The sequence below is a fragment of the Oncorhynchus mykiss genome, chromosome 16 (genome assembly GCF_057628025.1).
Source record: "Oncorhynchus mykiss isolate SJ-2025 chromosome 16, ASM5762802v1, whole genome shotgun sequence".
NCBI classification, from domain to species: Eukaryota; Metazoa; Chordata; class Actinopteri; order Salmoniformes; family Salmonidae; genus Oncorhynchus; species Oncorhynchus mykiss.
The window spans coordinates 32,307,432-32,325,089 of NC_143037.1; the positions used below are offsets into that span (position 1 = coordinate 32,307,432).

Consider the following 17,658-nt stretch of genomic DNA (forward strand, 5'->3'; position numbering starts at 1 on the left):
TTGCTTCCTACAAGAGCACAACACTTTTGCTTTTCAAAAGATGGCTAGAAATGCAGGTCAGGTAAAGAGCATTTTTTCTGACTTAAAGGGACAGTGTTGTATTTTGAGACAGGCTTGAATAAGCTAATTAGCCAATAGGCAGAGGGTAGCATAATTTGTCTGATTGTAATTATAGTATGGGAATAATAATGTTTTGTAAAGTGGTTTCTTGCATCAAACCAAACATTCAGTCACCTCCTTGTCTGAATGACAAGTGGATAAACAGGTTAGTGTCAAGCCCTGCATATTTTTTTCCAAAGGTCTCACGGAATGTAGGCCTACATTGAACACCAGACATTGGCTGCTATTGTAGGCTGAATGATAGAACAGCTATTTCCATGTTACTTTGGGATGCATTTTTGTCCATTGTTTTTTATGGTAAACTAAAATGTAAATGGTAGGCCACACTGATAGGCCTACATTATGATCAAATAGCCACAGTAGCCTACTTGGCCACTGTTATAACTATAAAAGTGGGTACAGCCTCGGTGTTCACAGTAAATGCGCTCCAGAAGTTGCACAGAATTTTCACAACGTTCAAGTTTGCGCTCAGCAGACCCGACATTTGCTCAGTCCCGAAAAAATTGATGGAACATTGGTTACTGTGCCATCAATTTACATTAAGAAATGCAATAACTAGTTTATTGAGTGAAATAATGAACATGGCTAGTCAAATAATAGTTTTATTGCACATTCATTGATCAATTTCTTCTGCTGAAGATGTTTGCAAGAGAGTTTAGTCTATGTTTGACGAACCTCCTTGGACGGGCACACAGGGCTCAGGACTTTTCTGGAAAGAAATGTTGTCTACCTCCATACTACAGGTGTTTCATCCCCGAAATATAATCACTACATGTTTATACCATATGAAGACATGAATGTATTCAATATAATGGCAGGGTTTCATCCAGTAGGCTATGCACCTATGAATGTCTAAAAAGTCACACATACAGACAACAACAAAAAAAACATTCCAGGCACTTGTCTACTTGTCTAGGACGGTCAGGTCTGGAGTGAACCAGGGGCTATATCTGTTTCTGGTTCAACATTTTTTGAACGGGGAAAGCTTATTTAAGATGGTGAGGAAAGCACTTTTAAAGAATATCAAGGCATCCTCTACTGATGGAATGAGGTCAATGTCCTTCCAGGATACCCGGGCCAGCAGGCACTGCCACATATTCAACATGGTGAATTGAGGTTGTGCAAATTACAGAGCAGTATGAGCCTTTTTTATTCACAATTTTTTGATTGACTATAATAAACAGTTTATTATAGTCAAACAGCCTTACCGTAACTGTTTTCTTTACATCTGTAAGATTATGCATGAAATGATTTGCCCTGGCTGTCTGCAAAAGTGTATGTTTACTGATTAGGCTACTATGGTATGGTATAGGCAACTGTAGAAATTAATGAACATGCACCTCTGGAATTGTCGTTAACAGCTTACAGACGGTAGGCAATTAAGGTCACAGTTATGAAATTTCAGGACACCAAATAGGCCTTTCTACTGACTCTGAAAAACACCAAAAGAAAGATGCCCAGGGTCCCTGCTCATCTGCGTGAATGTGCCTTAGGCATGCTGCAAGGAGGCATGAGGACTACAGATGTGACCAGGGCAATAAATTGCAATGTCTGTACTGTGAGATGCCTAAGACAGCACAACAGAGAGACAGGACGGGCAGCTGATCGTCCTTGCAGTGGCAGACCACGTGTAAAAACACCTGCACAGGATGGGTACATCCGAACAACACCCCTGCGGGACAGGTACAGGATGGCAACAACAACAGCCCGAGTTACACCAGGAATGCCCAATCACTCCATCAGTGCTCAGACTGTCCGCAATAGGCTGAGAGAGGCTGGACTAAGGGCTTGTAGGCCTGTTGTAAGGCAGGTCCTCACCAGACATCACCACCTATGGGCACAAACCCACTGTCGCTGGACCAGACAGGACTGGCAAAAAGTGCTCTTCAGTGACGAGTCACGGTTTTGTCTCACAGGGGTGATGGTCGGATATGCGTTTATTGTTGAAGGGATGAGCGTTACACTGAGGCCTGTACTCTGGAGCGGAATCGATTTGGAGATGGAGGGTCCGTCATAATCTGGGGCGGTGTGTCACAGCATCATCGGATTGAGGTTGTTGTCATTGCAGGCAATCTCAACACTGTGAGTTATAGGGAAGACATCCTCCTCCCTCATGTGGTACCCTTCCTAAAGGCTCATCCTGACATGACACTCCAGCATGACAATGTCACCAGCCATACTGCTTGTTCTGTGTGTGATTTCCTGCAGGACAGGAAGTTCAGTGTTCTGCCATGGCCAGCGAAGAGTCCGGATCTCAAACCCATTGAGCACGTCTGCGACCTGTTGGATCGGAGGGTGAGGGCTAGGGCCATTCCCCCCAGAAATGTCTGGGAACTTGCAGGTGCCTTGGTGGAAGAGCGGGGCAACATCTCACAGCAAGAACTGGCAAATCTAGTGCAGTCCATGAGGAGGAGATGTACTGCAGTACTTAACCTGTCTGGGAACCACTCGCAAACAGCCAGTGAAATTGCAGGGCGCCAAATTCAAACAACAGAAATCTCATAAATCAAATTTCTCAGACATACAAGTATTAGGCACCATTTTAAAGATACAATTCTCGTTAATCCAGCCACAGTGTCTGATTTCACAGTGTCCGATTATGTTAGGTCACCACCAAGTCACAGAAAAACACAGCCATTCTTCCAGCCAAAGAGAGGAGTCACAAAAAGCAGAAGTATAGATACAATTAATCACTAACCTTTGATGATCTTCATCAGATGACACTCATAGGACTTCATGTTACACAATACATGTATGGTTTTTTTTCGATAAAGTGCATATTTATACCCAAAAATCAGATTTTACATTGGCGTGTTATGTTCACTAGTTCCAAAACATGCAGGGATTTTGCAGAGAGCCACATCAATTCACAGAAATACTGATAATAAACATTGATAATAGATACAACTATTATACACGGAACTTTAGATAAACTTCTCCTTAATGCAACCACTGTGTAAGATTTCAAAAAAACTTTACAAAAAAGCATACCATGCAATAATCTGAGTACGGCGCTCAGAGCCAAAACCAGCCAAAGAAATATCCGCCATATTGTGCAGTCAACAGAAGTCAGAAATAACATTATAAATTCACTTACCTTTGATGATCTTCATCAGAATGCACTCCCAGGAATCCCAGTTCCACAATAAATGTTTGATTTGTTCGATAAAGTTCATAATTTATGTCCATATACCTTCTTTTGTTAGGGCGTTTGGTAAACAAATCCAAACGCGCGTGCAAGTCCAGCGGAAAGGTCGGACGAAAAGTCCAAAAAGTTATATTACTGGTCGTAGAAACTTATCAAATGAAGTATAGAATCAATCTTTAGGATGTTAACATAAATCTTCAATAATGTCCCAACCGGAGAATTCCTTTGTCTGTAGAAAAGCAATGGAACGCGAGCTAACTCTCTCTTGACCGCGCGTCATAACCCCATGGATCTCTGCCAGACACCTGACTCATTCCCCTCTCATTCAGCCCCCCTTCACAGTAGAAGCCTGAAACAATGTTCTAAAGACTGTTGACATCTAGTGGAAGCCTTAGGAAGTGCAACATGACCAATATCCCACTATCTTCAATAGGGGCTGAGTTGAAAAACTACAAACCTCAGATTTCCCACTTCCTGGTTGGATTTTTTCTCATGTTTTGGCCTGCTATATGAGTTCTGTTATACTCACAGCCATCATTCAAACTGTTTTAGAAACTTCAGCTTGTTTTCTATCCAATACTACTAATAATATGCATATCTTAGCCTCTGGGCCTGAGTAGCAGGCAGTTTGCTCTGGGCACGCTTTTCATCCAAAAGTGAAAAGGCTGCCCCCTATCCCAATGAAGTTAATGCAGCTGGTGGCCACACCAGATACTGACTGTTACTTTTGATTTTGATCCCCCCCTTTGTTCAGGGACACATTATTCAATCTGTTAGTCACATGTCTGTGGAACTTGTTGAGTTTATGTCTCAGTTGTTGAATCTTGTTATGTTCATACAAATATTTACACGTTAAGTTTGCTGAAAATAAACACAGTTGACAGTGAGAGGATGTTTCTTTTTATGCTGAGTTCATTTTGAACTGTAATAAATGCTGCACTTAGTAGCCCTTTCCTGCAGCCAGATGACCTCGTGGCCTCATGGGGGTGCAATGTTATTCATATTTTTCATAGAAACATCATGTTAATTATGAAATTATGTTAAACAGTTTCAATGTATTTCAGTCTTCTGTGAAATAAAGTGTAATATGGGGATGCAAAATCTAAATGTCATACTTTGCAACTCTATATCTGATATGGTACCGGTGTCTTCTTTTTTAAGTCCATAACCAATGTGTGTGAGGTGTTTTATTTTATTTCAAAGTAGATTTGTTTAGCACTACCAAGAAACACTCATTACAGCGATAAACTGTGAATTATTTTTCAAAATACAAAATAAAAAAGCCTTTTACACTTGGATTTGGAGCTGAAAGTAATTCATGTTAGCAGTCAATATCAACAAGGGATATATCATATCACTATGCATAGCTGTGGGAAGTAGGGTTGATGAGAGTGCTGCAGCACCCCCTGAAAAATAAAAAAATAAAAATGTAACAATTTAAAAAATGCCACAAAACATTTTTTCACAAAAGTAGTGCACTGGGCCTTTACTAGTCCCGTATAAGTGGAACGATATAGCCATATGTAGCCCCCCCAGCTGTGCATGTGGCTACTGGTATCCTATCATGAAGTGTATTTCAATCACGCAGCCTACTCCCGCAGGATGACAGTACCTCTCTCGAATTCATCCGAGATAACAAAATCTGACATATGTTTTTCCTGTCCAGAATGAGATGACGGCTTTTGCAGTTAGTGCGGTATTGGATAGGCTACTCACCTTTTGCAGACATGTCCGGTAGCCACCTTCTCGAGGGAACAGTTCTAGTGGATCCTAAAGTGCTGCTTTGGAGAGGCCATTAAAATACACTATTTTCCTTGTGTAGGCTAGGCTACACTAGACCGTATATAGGCTTGTGGGCTTGGCGCAGGAAACAGTCCTGCGCGATGGAGAACATGGTAGCGGGCAGCAGGGCGTGTCCTATTAATAAACACAGTACCTCTCTATTTTTAAGTTAAAAACACAAATGTGAAATAGGTCTTGGCTTTTGGGTGAATTGTGGTCTTAAACTCTGGGACGGGTATAGATTGTATTTGTGTTACAGTGAAAGCCCCCTTATAGCATATACCAGTTGTGTTCTTGCTAACTGCTCTAACGGAAGTAGGCAGGCTACTTCTATTGGAATTTCATTTTCGTATGTTAATGCTTCATTTAGGCCTACCTGAAAATGCTATTGAAGAAACCTTTTATTTACTTCAGACTATTATATTGCACATACTAGGCCCATACTAGCCTACTTTTTCTGATCCTTTTTCCTACATAAGTGATTTTGTTTTGTGGATATAAATATTTATATTCTGTAGCCTATGCCTTATGTACTCAGTCCGTTATCTAAAGTTTCAAGCTGTTTTAGAGGGGTTTTTCTCCATCTGTACGTGACCTACTGTGTGTGCTCACTTTTCCACATATTTTTATGGTTAGGCAATTTCAAAAACTAAAAAAGACACTTGAGTGTTTTGTTGAATGTTTTGTTGAATGTTGAGAAAGTTGGGTGGTTCGGTCGGGTTGTCACTAGTTACCCCAGACACAAAGTCCAAAGCATCGTAAATATTCATGAAGACAAATATGTGCTTTTTTTGTCTTCATTTAAGGCTACAGTTAAGGCATAAGGTTAGCAGTGTGGTTAAGGTTGCAGAAATTGTAGAAATAGGCGGGGTTTAGCTATAATTATGACTTTGTGGCTGTGGTAATTAGTGACGACCCTCGCGCCAACAGCATGTCTTGGACCCTGTCATTCTTATTTATGGATGCATTGGGGTATGAGTACACCTGGATATTTATTGATCTATTTTTTTAACCGTTATTTCTACCAGGTAAATTGACTGAGAACACATTCTCATTACAGCAACAACCTGGGGAATAGTTCCAGAACAGAAGGGGGATGAATGAGTCAATTGGAAGATGGGGATGATTCAAATAAAAAAAAAATCAGCTCCTTTGTCTTGCTCACATTGAGGAAGAGGTTGTTGTCCTGGCACCACACTGCCAGGTCTCTGACCTCCTCCCTATAGGCTCATAGTTGTTGGCTCATAGTTGTCAGACCTTTTGTGTCTGTTGTGTAATTGGCAAACTTAATGATAGTGTTGGAGTTGTGTTTGGCCACGCAGCCGTGGGTGAACAGGGAGTACAGTAGGGGACTAAGCACACACCCCTGAGAGGCCGCAGTGTTGAGGATCAGCGTGGCAGATGTGTTGTCTACCCTTACCACATGGGTGCGGCCCGTCAGGAAGTCCAGGAACCAGTTGCAGAGGGAGATGTTTAGTCCCAGGGCCCTTAGCTTAGTGATGAGCTAAGGGTGTTGGGCACTATGGTGTTGAACGCTTTGCTATAGTCAATGAACAGCATTCTCACATAGGTGTTCCTTTTGTCCAGGTGGGAAAGGGCAGTGTGGAGTCTGTTGGGGCAGTATGCGAATTGGAGTGGGTTTAGGGTATCCAGGAGGATGCTGTTAATGTGAGCTATGACTAGCCTTTCAAAGCACTTCATAGCTACCAATGTGAGTGCTACGGCACGGTAATCATGTTGGCAGGTTACTTTCACTTCCTTGGCACATGAACTATGGTGCTCTGCTTGAAACATGTAGGTATTACAGACTCGGTTAAGGACAGGTTGAAAATGTCAGTGAAGACACTTACCAGTTGGTCCACGCATGCTTTGAGTAAACGTGCATGCTTTGTGAATGTTGACCTGTTTAAAGGTCTTGCTCAAATCGGCAACCGAGAGCATTATCACACAGTCGTCCAAAACAGCTCATCCTCTTGTGCATGCTTCAGTGTTGCTTGCCTTGAAGCGAGCATAAAATGCATTTAGCTCGTCTGGTAGGCTAGCGTAACTGGGCAGCTCGCGTCTGGGTTTCCCTTTGTAGTCCGTAATAGTTTTCAATCCCTTCCACATCCGACAAGCACCAGAGCCGGAGTAGTTGGTTTCAATCTTAATCCTGTATTGACACTTTGCTTGTTTGATGGTTTGTCTGAGGGCATAGCTGGATTTCTTATAAGCGTCCAGATTAGTTTTCCGCTCCTTGAAAGCGGCAGCTCTACCCTTTAGCTCGATGCGGATGTTGCCTGTAATCCATGGCTTCTGGTTGGGATATGTACGTACGGTCACTGTGTAGACAACGTCTTTGATGCACTTACTGATGAAGCCGATGACTGAGGTGGTATACTCCTCAATGCCATTGGATGAATCCCAGAACATATTCCAGTCTGTGCTAGCAAAACAGTCCTGTAGCGTAGCATCCGCGTCATCTGACCGCTTCCGTACTGAGCAAGTCACTTCCTGCTTTCGTTTTTGCTTGCAAGCAGGAATCAGTAGGATACAATTATGGTCAGATGGAGGGCATCTCTGTGTATGGAGTAAAGGTGGTCTAGAGTTTTTTTATACCTCTGGTTGCACCTCTGGTAAAACCAATTTAAGTTTGCCTGCATTAAAGTTCCTGGCTACTAGGAGTGGCGCTTCTGGATGAGCATTTTCTTGTTTGCTTATGACCTTATAGAGTTGGTTAAGTACGGTATTTGTGCCACCATCGGTTTGTAGTGGTAAATAGATTGAGTTACAGTCTGTCTGAGAATGTCCATACCATCAAACTAGCAAGGGCAATGATCCCAATTCAGGCATAACGTAGCTAATGGGCTAGCACACGTGTCAAACAAGGCCCACGGGCCGAATAGGACACAAAAGCTACTTCATGAAATTCCAGCCTGATGCACTCGAATCAGTGAATTCAATTTAAACTGCGCTGCTGTCGTGTGTCCCGTTTACGGTGCACAGTGGAGGGAAAGTGTACAAACAAACACCACAGTCCTAGCTAGGCTACTAAAATGTTGCAGTCTGGCTTTGGTTTTTAAAGCTGGACAATGAATAACCAAAAAACAAAACCTGCAACAAAACAACATGCAAAGGAGAAACATGTAGGCCATTTGGGCCATAGCCTAGGCTGGCTACTCACCTACAATACTTTTTGAGTACACCATACAGCAATGCTGCATTCAACGCACCAGTGATCCATGCAGTGCTAAAAAAAACATGTTTTAAGTTTAAATGTTACAAACCTATAGCTCTGTTTTTGTTATTTGGAGTTATTAAATACTTTTTGATTAGGATCGCAGCATATTATTAATCTGCAAGAATAGCAGCAAAGGCTTGACAAATATTATTTACCACTTTTGTTTTAATATGTTAAAATGCTACTGTATATACAGTATCCTATGTACATAACTGGACATTCTAAAGAACCATATTCTTTCTAATAAAACAATGGCCAGTTTGGGTCGCAGTTGCACGTTATTTTGGCCAGTGCTGTGATTGAATTTGACACCCCTGCGCTAGCGTATCTACTTATGTAGCAAGGTAAAAACATTGAACTTGCATTGCAAGTTTAGGAGGTGCTGTTCAGCAACATGATGTTTGTCGGGTAAGGTGTCATCATACTTCCTCAGAATGTAATGGCCCTCCTGTAACTTGACAGAATCATTCATTATCTTCATAAACCTTTTGTCTTCCACTGAAATGTTATATTTCTCCTCGTAGGACTTCTCATTGAAATCTGTATTGTATTGACTTATCAATATCTATTCCAGATTTGAAACAGATTCTGCTAGCTGTAACAGCAGGACGGCTACTCTTGTCCTCATTATTATGGCTTCTAAGGGGACCATTGACAATCCACCCCAGTAGGGTCCTCACAGCATATGGTCCATTTTCACAGCTATTAACCACCTCCCATGGTTCCATGACCTTCGGAGTGTTGGTTCCTTTCAACATCTCCACTTCTGAATTAATTTCAGGAATCTTTATATTACTCAGGTAAGGCCACTTGGGCAGGTCTTTCTCTGTGGTGATGTTTTCTGTACTCACTGGCATGTTGTTCTGAGTGTAGACTTCAGGTAATTCCATGAATGTTTTTCTTCAACTCGGAAATGTCCAATCCTCTGATAAAAGGAAAGTTGATGCACACCCATGTTATTTGATTCATGGTCTTCAATACCATTTTAGCTCCTCTTCCTGTGATGCCAAAATGTGTCATCAGTCTCTCTATGCAGAATGTGGCTGTGCTTCTTGGGTCTAGGAAGGCGTATGTCTGGATAACCATGTTGCCTTTACTGTGCTTTACTGGTACAACAGCAAGTACACTTTCTTGGTCCCCCGGCCCCGGTATGCCCATATGTGTTCAGAGAAACCGGTGCACTGCCCACTGGTGCTTCTGATGACTGCTCTGCTGTTCCTCTGATCAACATGAGTTTGGTTACATACACCGCCTATTGCAATCTCTTGACATGTGTCCACTTGACAAGCCACCAATGTATTGGGTTTGGGGGTTTTCTGTGAAGATGACACGCTGATAGCAAAGCTAATCCTGTGGATTTGTGAATAGACGTGTGAATGAGACTTGACTGTGGCCTTTGATTATTGCCTCTGGATCCTGTAGGATCTTGAATATCACCGAACACTGGATGTGTGGCTATTCTCACTTGTTTTTCAATGAACAGGATGAGATCAAGGAGTCGAGCACGCCTGCCATGGCGCTGCTCCTGTAACTCACAAGCAACCAACCTCCACCTCTCCCTGAGCTTGTAGGGAAGTTTCAGGATGATGTTCTTTAAGCTGGAGGCCAGATCCAACTCATCCATGTCTTCCATCTTCCATTGCATTACAACAACCTCTGAGGTATAATGCATAAGCCTGTAATGTCTTGGAGTCTTCAGATTTGATGCTAGGCCAGCTAAAATCCTTCATCATGTATACATTGGCAATCTTGTATTCATTACTGTAGTGCTCCTTTAATAAGCCCTTGGCTATCTGATAGCCCTTATCTGGAGCCATATGTTGGCAGCTCCTAACTACCTCTCGAGCATGTCCTCTGTTGTAGTGTTCGAGGAAGTGCAGTTTGTCTTGAAAAGCTCTATTCTCTATACCAGGTATTCCCAAACTGGGGTATGCGTACGCTCAGAGGTATGCGCAATGCCGTCGGGGGTACGCCAAGTAAAAATCCGATTAACTTTTTTTTTCACATTTTCAAACAGAACATTTATATTTTCCAACTGGGCTATACATTTGGGTGAGTTTTTTTCCCCTCGTCTGAGTACCCTCGTTTCAGTGCCAAAAATTAAATTAAACCATCTAGTGTTCAGCGAAATAACAATGTCAAATACAGGTAGCCTAGTCAAATAATGAACATCCAATCACATTAACCATCACTCTCTCGTGGGAAACATTCACTGTTGCGCAGACATTTAGAAACAAAAAAATGTTTTTATTCCTTTTTTATTTCACCTTTATTTAACCAGGTAGGCCAGTTGAGAGCAAGTTCTCATTTACAACTGCGACCTGGCCAAGATAAAGCAAAGCAGTGCAACAAAAAACAACAGAGTTACACATGGGATAAACAAAAGTACAGTCAATAACACAATATATAAATCTATATACAGTGTGTGCAAATGGAATAAGGAGGTAAGGCAATAAATAGGCCGAAGCAACGAAGTAATTACAATTTAGAAATTGAACACTGGAGTGATAGATGTGCAGATGGTGATGTGCAAGTAGAAATACTGGTGTGCAAAAGAGCAAAACAAGTAAATAAAAACAATATAGGGATGAGGTACGTAATCGGATGGGCAATTTACAGATGGGCTGTGTGCAGCTGAAGCGATCGGTAAGCTGCTCAGATAGCTGGTGCTTAAAGTTAATGAGGGAGATATAAGTCTCTAACTTCAGTGATTTTTGCAATTCGTTCCAGTCATTGGCAGCAGAGAGCTGGAAGGAAAGGTGGCCAAACTAGGTGTTGACTTTAGGGATGACCAGTGAGATATACATGCTGGAGCACGTGCTGTGGGTGTTGTTATGGTGACCAGTGAGCTGAGATACGGCGGAGCTTTAACTAGCAAAGACTTATAGATGACCTGGAGCCAATGGGTCTGGCGACGAATATGTAGCGAGGGCCAGCCGACGAGAGCATACAGGTCGCAGTGGTGGGTGATATATGGGGCTTTGGTGACAAAACAGAAGGCACTGTGATAGACTGCATCCAGTTTGCTGAGTAGAGTGTTGGAGGCTATTTTGTAAATGACATCGCCAAAGTCGGGGATCGGTAGGATAGTCAGTTTAACAAGGGTATGTTTGGCAGCGTGAGTGAAGGAGGCTTTGTTTCAAAATAGGAAGCCGATTATAGATTTAATTATGAATTGGAGATGCTTAATATGAGTCTGTAAGGAGAGTTTACAGTCTAGCCAGACTCCTAGGTATTTGTAGTTGTCCACATATTCTCAGTCAGAACCGTCCAGAGTAGTGATGCTAGTCGGGCAGGCAGGTGCGGGCAGCGATCGGTTGAAGAGCGTGCATTTAGTTTTACTAGCGTTTAAGAGCAGTTGGAGGCCATGGAAGGAGTGTTGTATGGCATTGAAGCTTGTTTGGAGGTTTGTTAATTAACACATTGTCCAAAGAAGGGCCAGATGTATACAGAATGGTGTCGTCTGCGTAGAGGTGGATCAAGAATCACCCGCAGCAAGAGCAACATTGTTGATATATACAGAGAAAAGAGTCGGCCCGAGAATTGAACCCTGTGGCACCCCCATAGAGAATGCCAGAGGTCTGGACAACAGGCCCTCCGATTTGACACACTGAACTCTATCTGTTAAGTAGTTGGTGAACAAGGTGAGGCAGTCATTTGAGAAACCAAGGCTGTTGAGTCTGCCGATAAGAATATGGTGATTGACAGAGTTGAAGGCCTTGGCCAGGTTGATGAAGATGCCTGACAGTACTGTCTTTTATCGATGGCGGTTATGATATCGTTTAGTACCTTAAGTGTGGCTGAGGTGCACCCGTGACCAGCTTGGAAACCGAATTGCACAGCGGAGAAGGTACGGTGGGATTCAAAATGGTCAGTGATCTGTTTGTTAACATGGCTTTTGAAGACTTTAGAAAGGCAGGGCAGGATGGATATAGGTCTGTAACAGTTTGGGTCTAGAGTGTCACTCCCATTGAATAGGGGGATGACCGCGGAAGCTTTCCAATCTTCAGGAATCTCGGATGATACAAAAGAGGTTGAACAGACTGGTACTAGGGATTGCAACAATGGCGGCGGAAAATTTTAGAAAGAGAGGGTCAAGATTGTCTAGCCCAGCTGATTTGTACGGGTCCAGGTTTTGCAAAATAAGCCACAGAAGTTTTTTGAGCAAGAATAAAGACAACTTTCGAGTAGTAAGACATGTATAAAAGCAACAAATACCATTAATAACAAGGGGCTAGAAGCGTCTTATATGGTGAGCTACCGAGTGGCTAGGACAGGCAAGCCCAATAGTATTGTGGAGGACTTAATTCTTCCTGCTCCTGTGGATATGGATGGGACAATGCTGGGGGTAAAGGCCAAAAAAACTATACAGACAATGTCTTCATCAAACAACACTGTTTCACGACATATCAGTGACATGGCAGGAGATGTTTTGAAACAATTACTGCTTCGCATACAAGCCAGTGAATTCTATACGTTACAGCTGGATGAGTCAACAGACGTCGCTGGCCTGGCACAGCTCCTGGTATATGTCCGTTACATTTATGGGGGGTCAAAAAATGTTCTGATTAAAGCTCCTCCACTAGCACCATGTCGCCCCCAAACACAACGCTATCTGCAGTGGTATAATTATCTTCAGCCATATTCCCTCAATAGACTATCACAATATATATTTCGATATGCTACCATGAACATAGATCAATAAGCGATCCGGTGCACTGCCGTCCTTTAACAGTGTCACTATATCATTAATATTCACTCTTCAATGAATTAGGAAGAGGATATGGAAAATTGAATTCTATGCATTCATTCCTTTGTCCAAATAAGTCACTCTAATAGCAAACTTTCCATTACTTTGAATACATGATAAATGTAGCCATACACTTAAATGTACCCATTAATCAATCCAAAAGTTTGTGCGCTTGTTAGGCTACTTTGCATAATAACAAAGTGCATCTTTTCTACTCCGTAGTCTTGAGGTCGCGCGAGTCCCTTGTTCATTGCTTACCCATCTTTCCAAACAATCCAGTTTTTCAATTGCATCTTAGTAAATGTAGTGCCAAAATGTTACAATATAAATTGTCCCAATACAATTTTCATTCTAATCCTTTAGCCACAATGGAGAGTGGTGAAATGTTAGTCTTGACGCATACAAATCCAATGTCCAGAGTTTGATTTAGGCTGAAAAATAAAAAAGACAATTGTTGGAAAAATTACATGTCATGCACAAAGTAGATGTCCTAACCGACGAAACTAAACTAACCGGCAAAACTATAGTTTGTAAACAAGAAATTTGTGGAGTGGTTGAAAAATACGTTTTAATGACTCCAACCTAAGTGTATGTAAACTTCCTACTTCAACTGTATGGAGCATAATGTACTTAGTTTTATTCAGGTTTTCAACTACTGGTGACAAATCATGCATTCCGATTATTGCATAGATTGTAATGGACGCCTATAAAGTGTATAAAAAGTTTTTTTGACAGTTGTACTCATTATGAAGAGCTAATGCTAAGCTATTTGGCAGCTATGTGTGGCACCGTGTTTTTTGACATTATTAAATGCATTCTGGGTGTCATGTAAAAGACTGTCAGACCAAAGATGTTATAACAAAATGAGGTGAAGGTTCACTCATCTTTTGAGTAAACTTCGGGTAATGAATGAAGGGAAGTGAGTGATCGTAGACGATACATCCCCCTTCAAAATGCATACTGCAAACAGACCAAACTCATCTCGTCTCCTCTTATTATCTTTGGTTGATGCGTCAAATAAACATTAGAGATTAATTAACAATTTCCACATTAAATTGTGAAGAGACGAAGTGCCCTGTACCCAACTTTCAAAAGGCTCCGAGCAGAATGTTCTTCTAGTGGTCGATAAATTGTATGTAAACAACCAAATGTTTAGGGCCTCAAAGATTACAACGTGCTTAAGTAGTCCCCGATACACATTTGCACCTCATTACACAGGACAATTATGGATACATTTCTTTTATACCTTTTTTTGTAGTATGAAACTGTGGACTATGTGGACTTCTGGTAATGAAAAATGGGTATGATGAATTTATCATTTTTGTATTTAGGCAATATTTAACTTAAAATCAGGTTTTGATTTTGGCGGAAGGCGAAGATGGGTAAGGCGGAGCTTTTTCAATTTTTGTTTGTTTATTTAATTTGAAGATTGCACAGGCAGTACATTCAAAATACCAAGATTGGCCTAATTGTAGAGATCGGGTATATTATGATTTATAAGCAGTTATATAGTGCGGCCCTTTTTGGCGGATGTGAATCGGAACTAATAGGACTTACGATAAAAAGTAATAAATATGACTAGGTCTAATGTAGGGCTAGGATAAAGGATTATAGAATTAAAAACCTGTCTAGGTTCTCTACTGGAGTAGGCCTATACGATCCTAAAATAATTAGTGTCATCTTTTTACATTTAAAAATTAAATCTCAATATAAAAAATGGAAAGGACATTATTTTTCCGATAGACAAGACATGCTGCACCATAAGTTGGGCTGTCTCTTCGGCAGAGGGTAGCTTGGGGAGAGGAATGAAGTGGGCGGCTTTGGAAAAGCGGTCCACTACTGTCAGGATGGTTGTGTTGCCATCAGATGGGGAAGACCCATGACAAAGTCCAGGGATATGTGAGACCAGGGACAGTGAGGAACAGGCAGTGGTTGAAAAAGACCAGCCGGGGGCTTGCCGAGAAGTCTTGTTCTGCTCATAGACCGTGCAGGCGGCGACAAATACGAAGACGTCTGGGACCATGGTAGGCCACCAAAATCGTTGCAGAATAAAGGCCAGGGTCCAACGGGAGCCCGGGTGGCAGGCAAGCCTGGAGGAGTGGACAGCGTCAGGCACAAACATCCGGTATACCTCTCCTTAATGCAACCGCTGTGTCAGCTTTCAAAAAAACTTTACGGAAAAAGCAAACCATGCAATAATTTGAGATGGCGCTCAGAAAATAAATACAATTATCCGCCATGTTGGAGTCAACAGAAATCATAAATCACATAAATATTCCCTTACCTTTGACGATCTTCATCAGAATGCACTCCCAAGAATCGTAGTTCCACAATGAATGCTTGATTTGTTCGACTGCAACGCTAGGGTGGGACAGAACAACAGGATATGGAGCGGGTTGCTGGGTAGACATGGTGTTTGCCAGGTCAATGAGAACTGCATGAGACTGCTAACTATATGCCCAGCAAGATCTCATTGTCACTAATACCTTGTTCCAGCAGAAGAACAAACACAGTTGGAGTCATTAAAACAAATTTTTCGGGCCTCCCGGGTGGCGCAGTGGTTAAGGGCGCTGTACTGCAGCGCCAGCTGTGCCACCAGAGACTCTGGGTTCGCGCCCAGGCTGTCTTAACCGGCCGCGACCGGGAGGTCTGTGGGGCGACGCACAATTGGCCTAGCGTCATCCGGGTTAGGGAGGGTTTGGCCGGTAGGGAAATCCTTGTCTCATCGCGCACCAGCGACTCCTGTGGCGGGCCGGGCGCAGTGCGCGCTAACCAAAGGTTGCCAGGTGCACGGTGTTTCCTCCGACACATTGGTGCGGCTGGCTTCCGGGTTGGATGATGCTGTGTTAAGAAGCAGTCCGGCTTCATGGGAAAATCAAAAGAAATCAGCCAAGACCTCGTAAAAAAAATGTAGACCACAAGTCTGGTTCATCCTTGGGAGCAATTTCAAAATGCCTGAAGGTACCACGTTCATCTGTACAAACAATAGTACGCAAGTATAAAAACCATGGGACCATGCAGCTGTCGTACCGATCAGGAAGGAGACGCGTTCTGTCTCCTAGAGATGAACTTACTTTGGTGCGAAAATTGCAAATCAATCCCAGAACAGCAAAGGACCTTCTAGATGCTGGAGGAAACGGGCACAAAAGTATCTATATCCACAGTAAAACGAGTCCTATATCAACATAACCTGAAAGGCCGCTCAGCAAGGAAGAAGCCACTGCTCCAAAACCTCCATAAAAAAGCCAGACTACGGTTAGCAACTGCACATGGGGACAAAGATAGTACTTTTTGGAGAAATATCATCTGATGAAATAAAAATATAACTGTTTGGCCATAATGACCATCATTATGTTTGGAGGAAAAAGGGGGAGGCTTGCAAGCTGAAGAACACCATCCTAACCATTAAGCACAGAGGTGGCAGCATCATGTTGTGGGGGTGCTTGCTGCAGGAGGGGCTGGCTGGTTCACTTCACAAAATAGGTGGCATCATGAGGCAGTAAAATTATGTTAAAGCAACATCTCAAGACATCAGTCAGGAAGTTAAAGCTTGGTCTCAAATAGGTCTTCCAAATGGACAATGACCCCAAGCATACTTCCAAAGTTGTGGGAAAATGGCTTAAGGACAACAAAGTCAAGGTATTGGAGTGGCCATCACAAAGCCCTGACCTTAATCCTATAGAATATTTGTGGGCAGAACTGAAAAAGCATGTGCTAGCAAGGAGGCCTACAAACCTGACTCAGTTACATCAGCTCTGTCAGGAGGAATGGGGAAAAAAATTCACCCAAATTATTGTGGGAAGCTTGTGGAAGGCTACCCAAAACTTTTAACCCAAGTTAAACAATTTAAAGGCAATGCTACCAAATAATAATTGAGTGTATGTAAACTTCTGACTCACTGGGAATGTAATGAAAGAATTAAAATATAAAATAAATAATTCTCTACTATTATTCTGACATTTCACATTCTTAAAAAAAAGTGGTGATCCTAACTGACCTAAGACAGGGAATTTTTACTAGGATTAAATGTCAAGAATTGTGAAAAACTGAGTTTAAATGTATTTGGCTAAGGTGTATGTAAACTTCCGACTTCAACTGTATTTATATATTCTTATTCCATTCCTTACTTAGACTTGTGTGTATTAAGCAGTTGTTGTATAATTGATAGATATTGCTGCACTGTTGGAACTAGAAGCACAAGCACTTCGCTACACTCACAATAACATCTGCTAACCATGTGTATGTGACCAATAAAATTAGTTCATACATGCAGCTATTATTGTTCAGAATGTCATAAATCGATATAATTAAATCTATCGGTAAAGTTCTGTCATCTCCACTTCTTTCACGGAGAAGAGAGGGACCGGGGAGAAAATGCAATAATAAAAAAATAAATAAAACTTTCCCTTTTTTGTGCAAAATGTCCAAATTTCATTAGTTTGACAGTTTGTAAGGAAAGAGAAAGCTGTGAAAACGCAACTTTGTCTGCCTATTCCCAAAAGCATTTGGCAATAGGCGGGTAGGCTATTTGGCACGCATATAGTTATGCCCGAAAGCTTATGCTTATGCACTAATGCCAGAGCCTCAAAATAATGACAGAAAAACCTCAGTGTTGCACAAGAATGATACATTTATGGA

The 17,658-nt window shown here is 41.9% G+C and overlaps 1 protein-coding gene across 1 annotated transcript in view; it reads right to left on the minus strand.

Moving 5' to 3' along the window:
• The window catches only part of LOC110491807 (actin-binding LIM protein 1), a 136,538-nt gene extending 131,392 nt beyond the window's left edge, over positions 1–5,146 (minus strand). Inside the window, exon 1 of the mRNA XM_090202556.1 lies at positions 4,985–5,146. Within this exon, the coding sequence (XP_090058682.1) occupies positions 4,985–4,997 (13 nt within the window). The 5' untranslated portion in view covers positions 4,998–5,146. The remainder of the gene's footprint in view (positions 1–4,984) is intronic.
• Between the last annotated feature and the right edge of the window lie 12,512 nt (positions 5,147–17,658).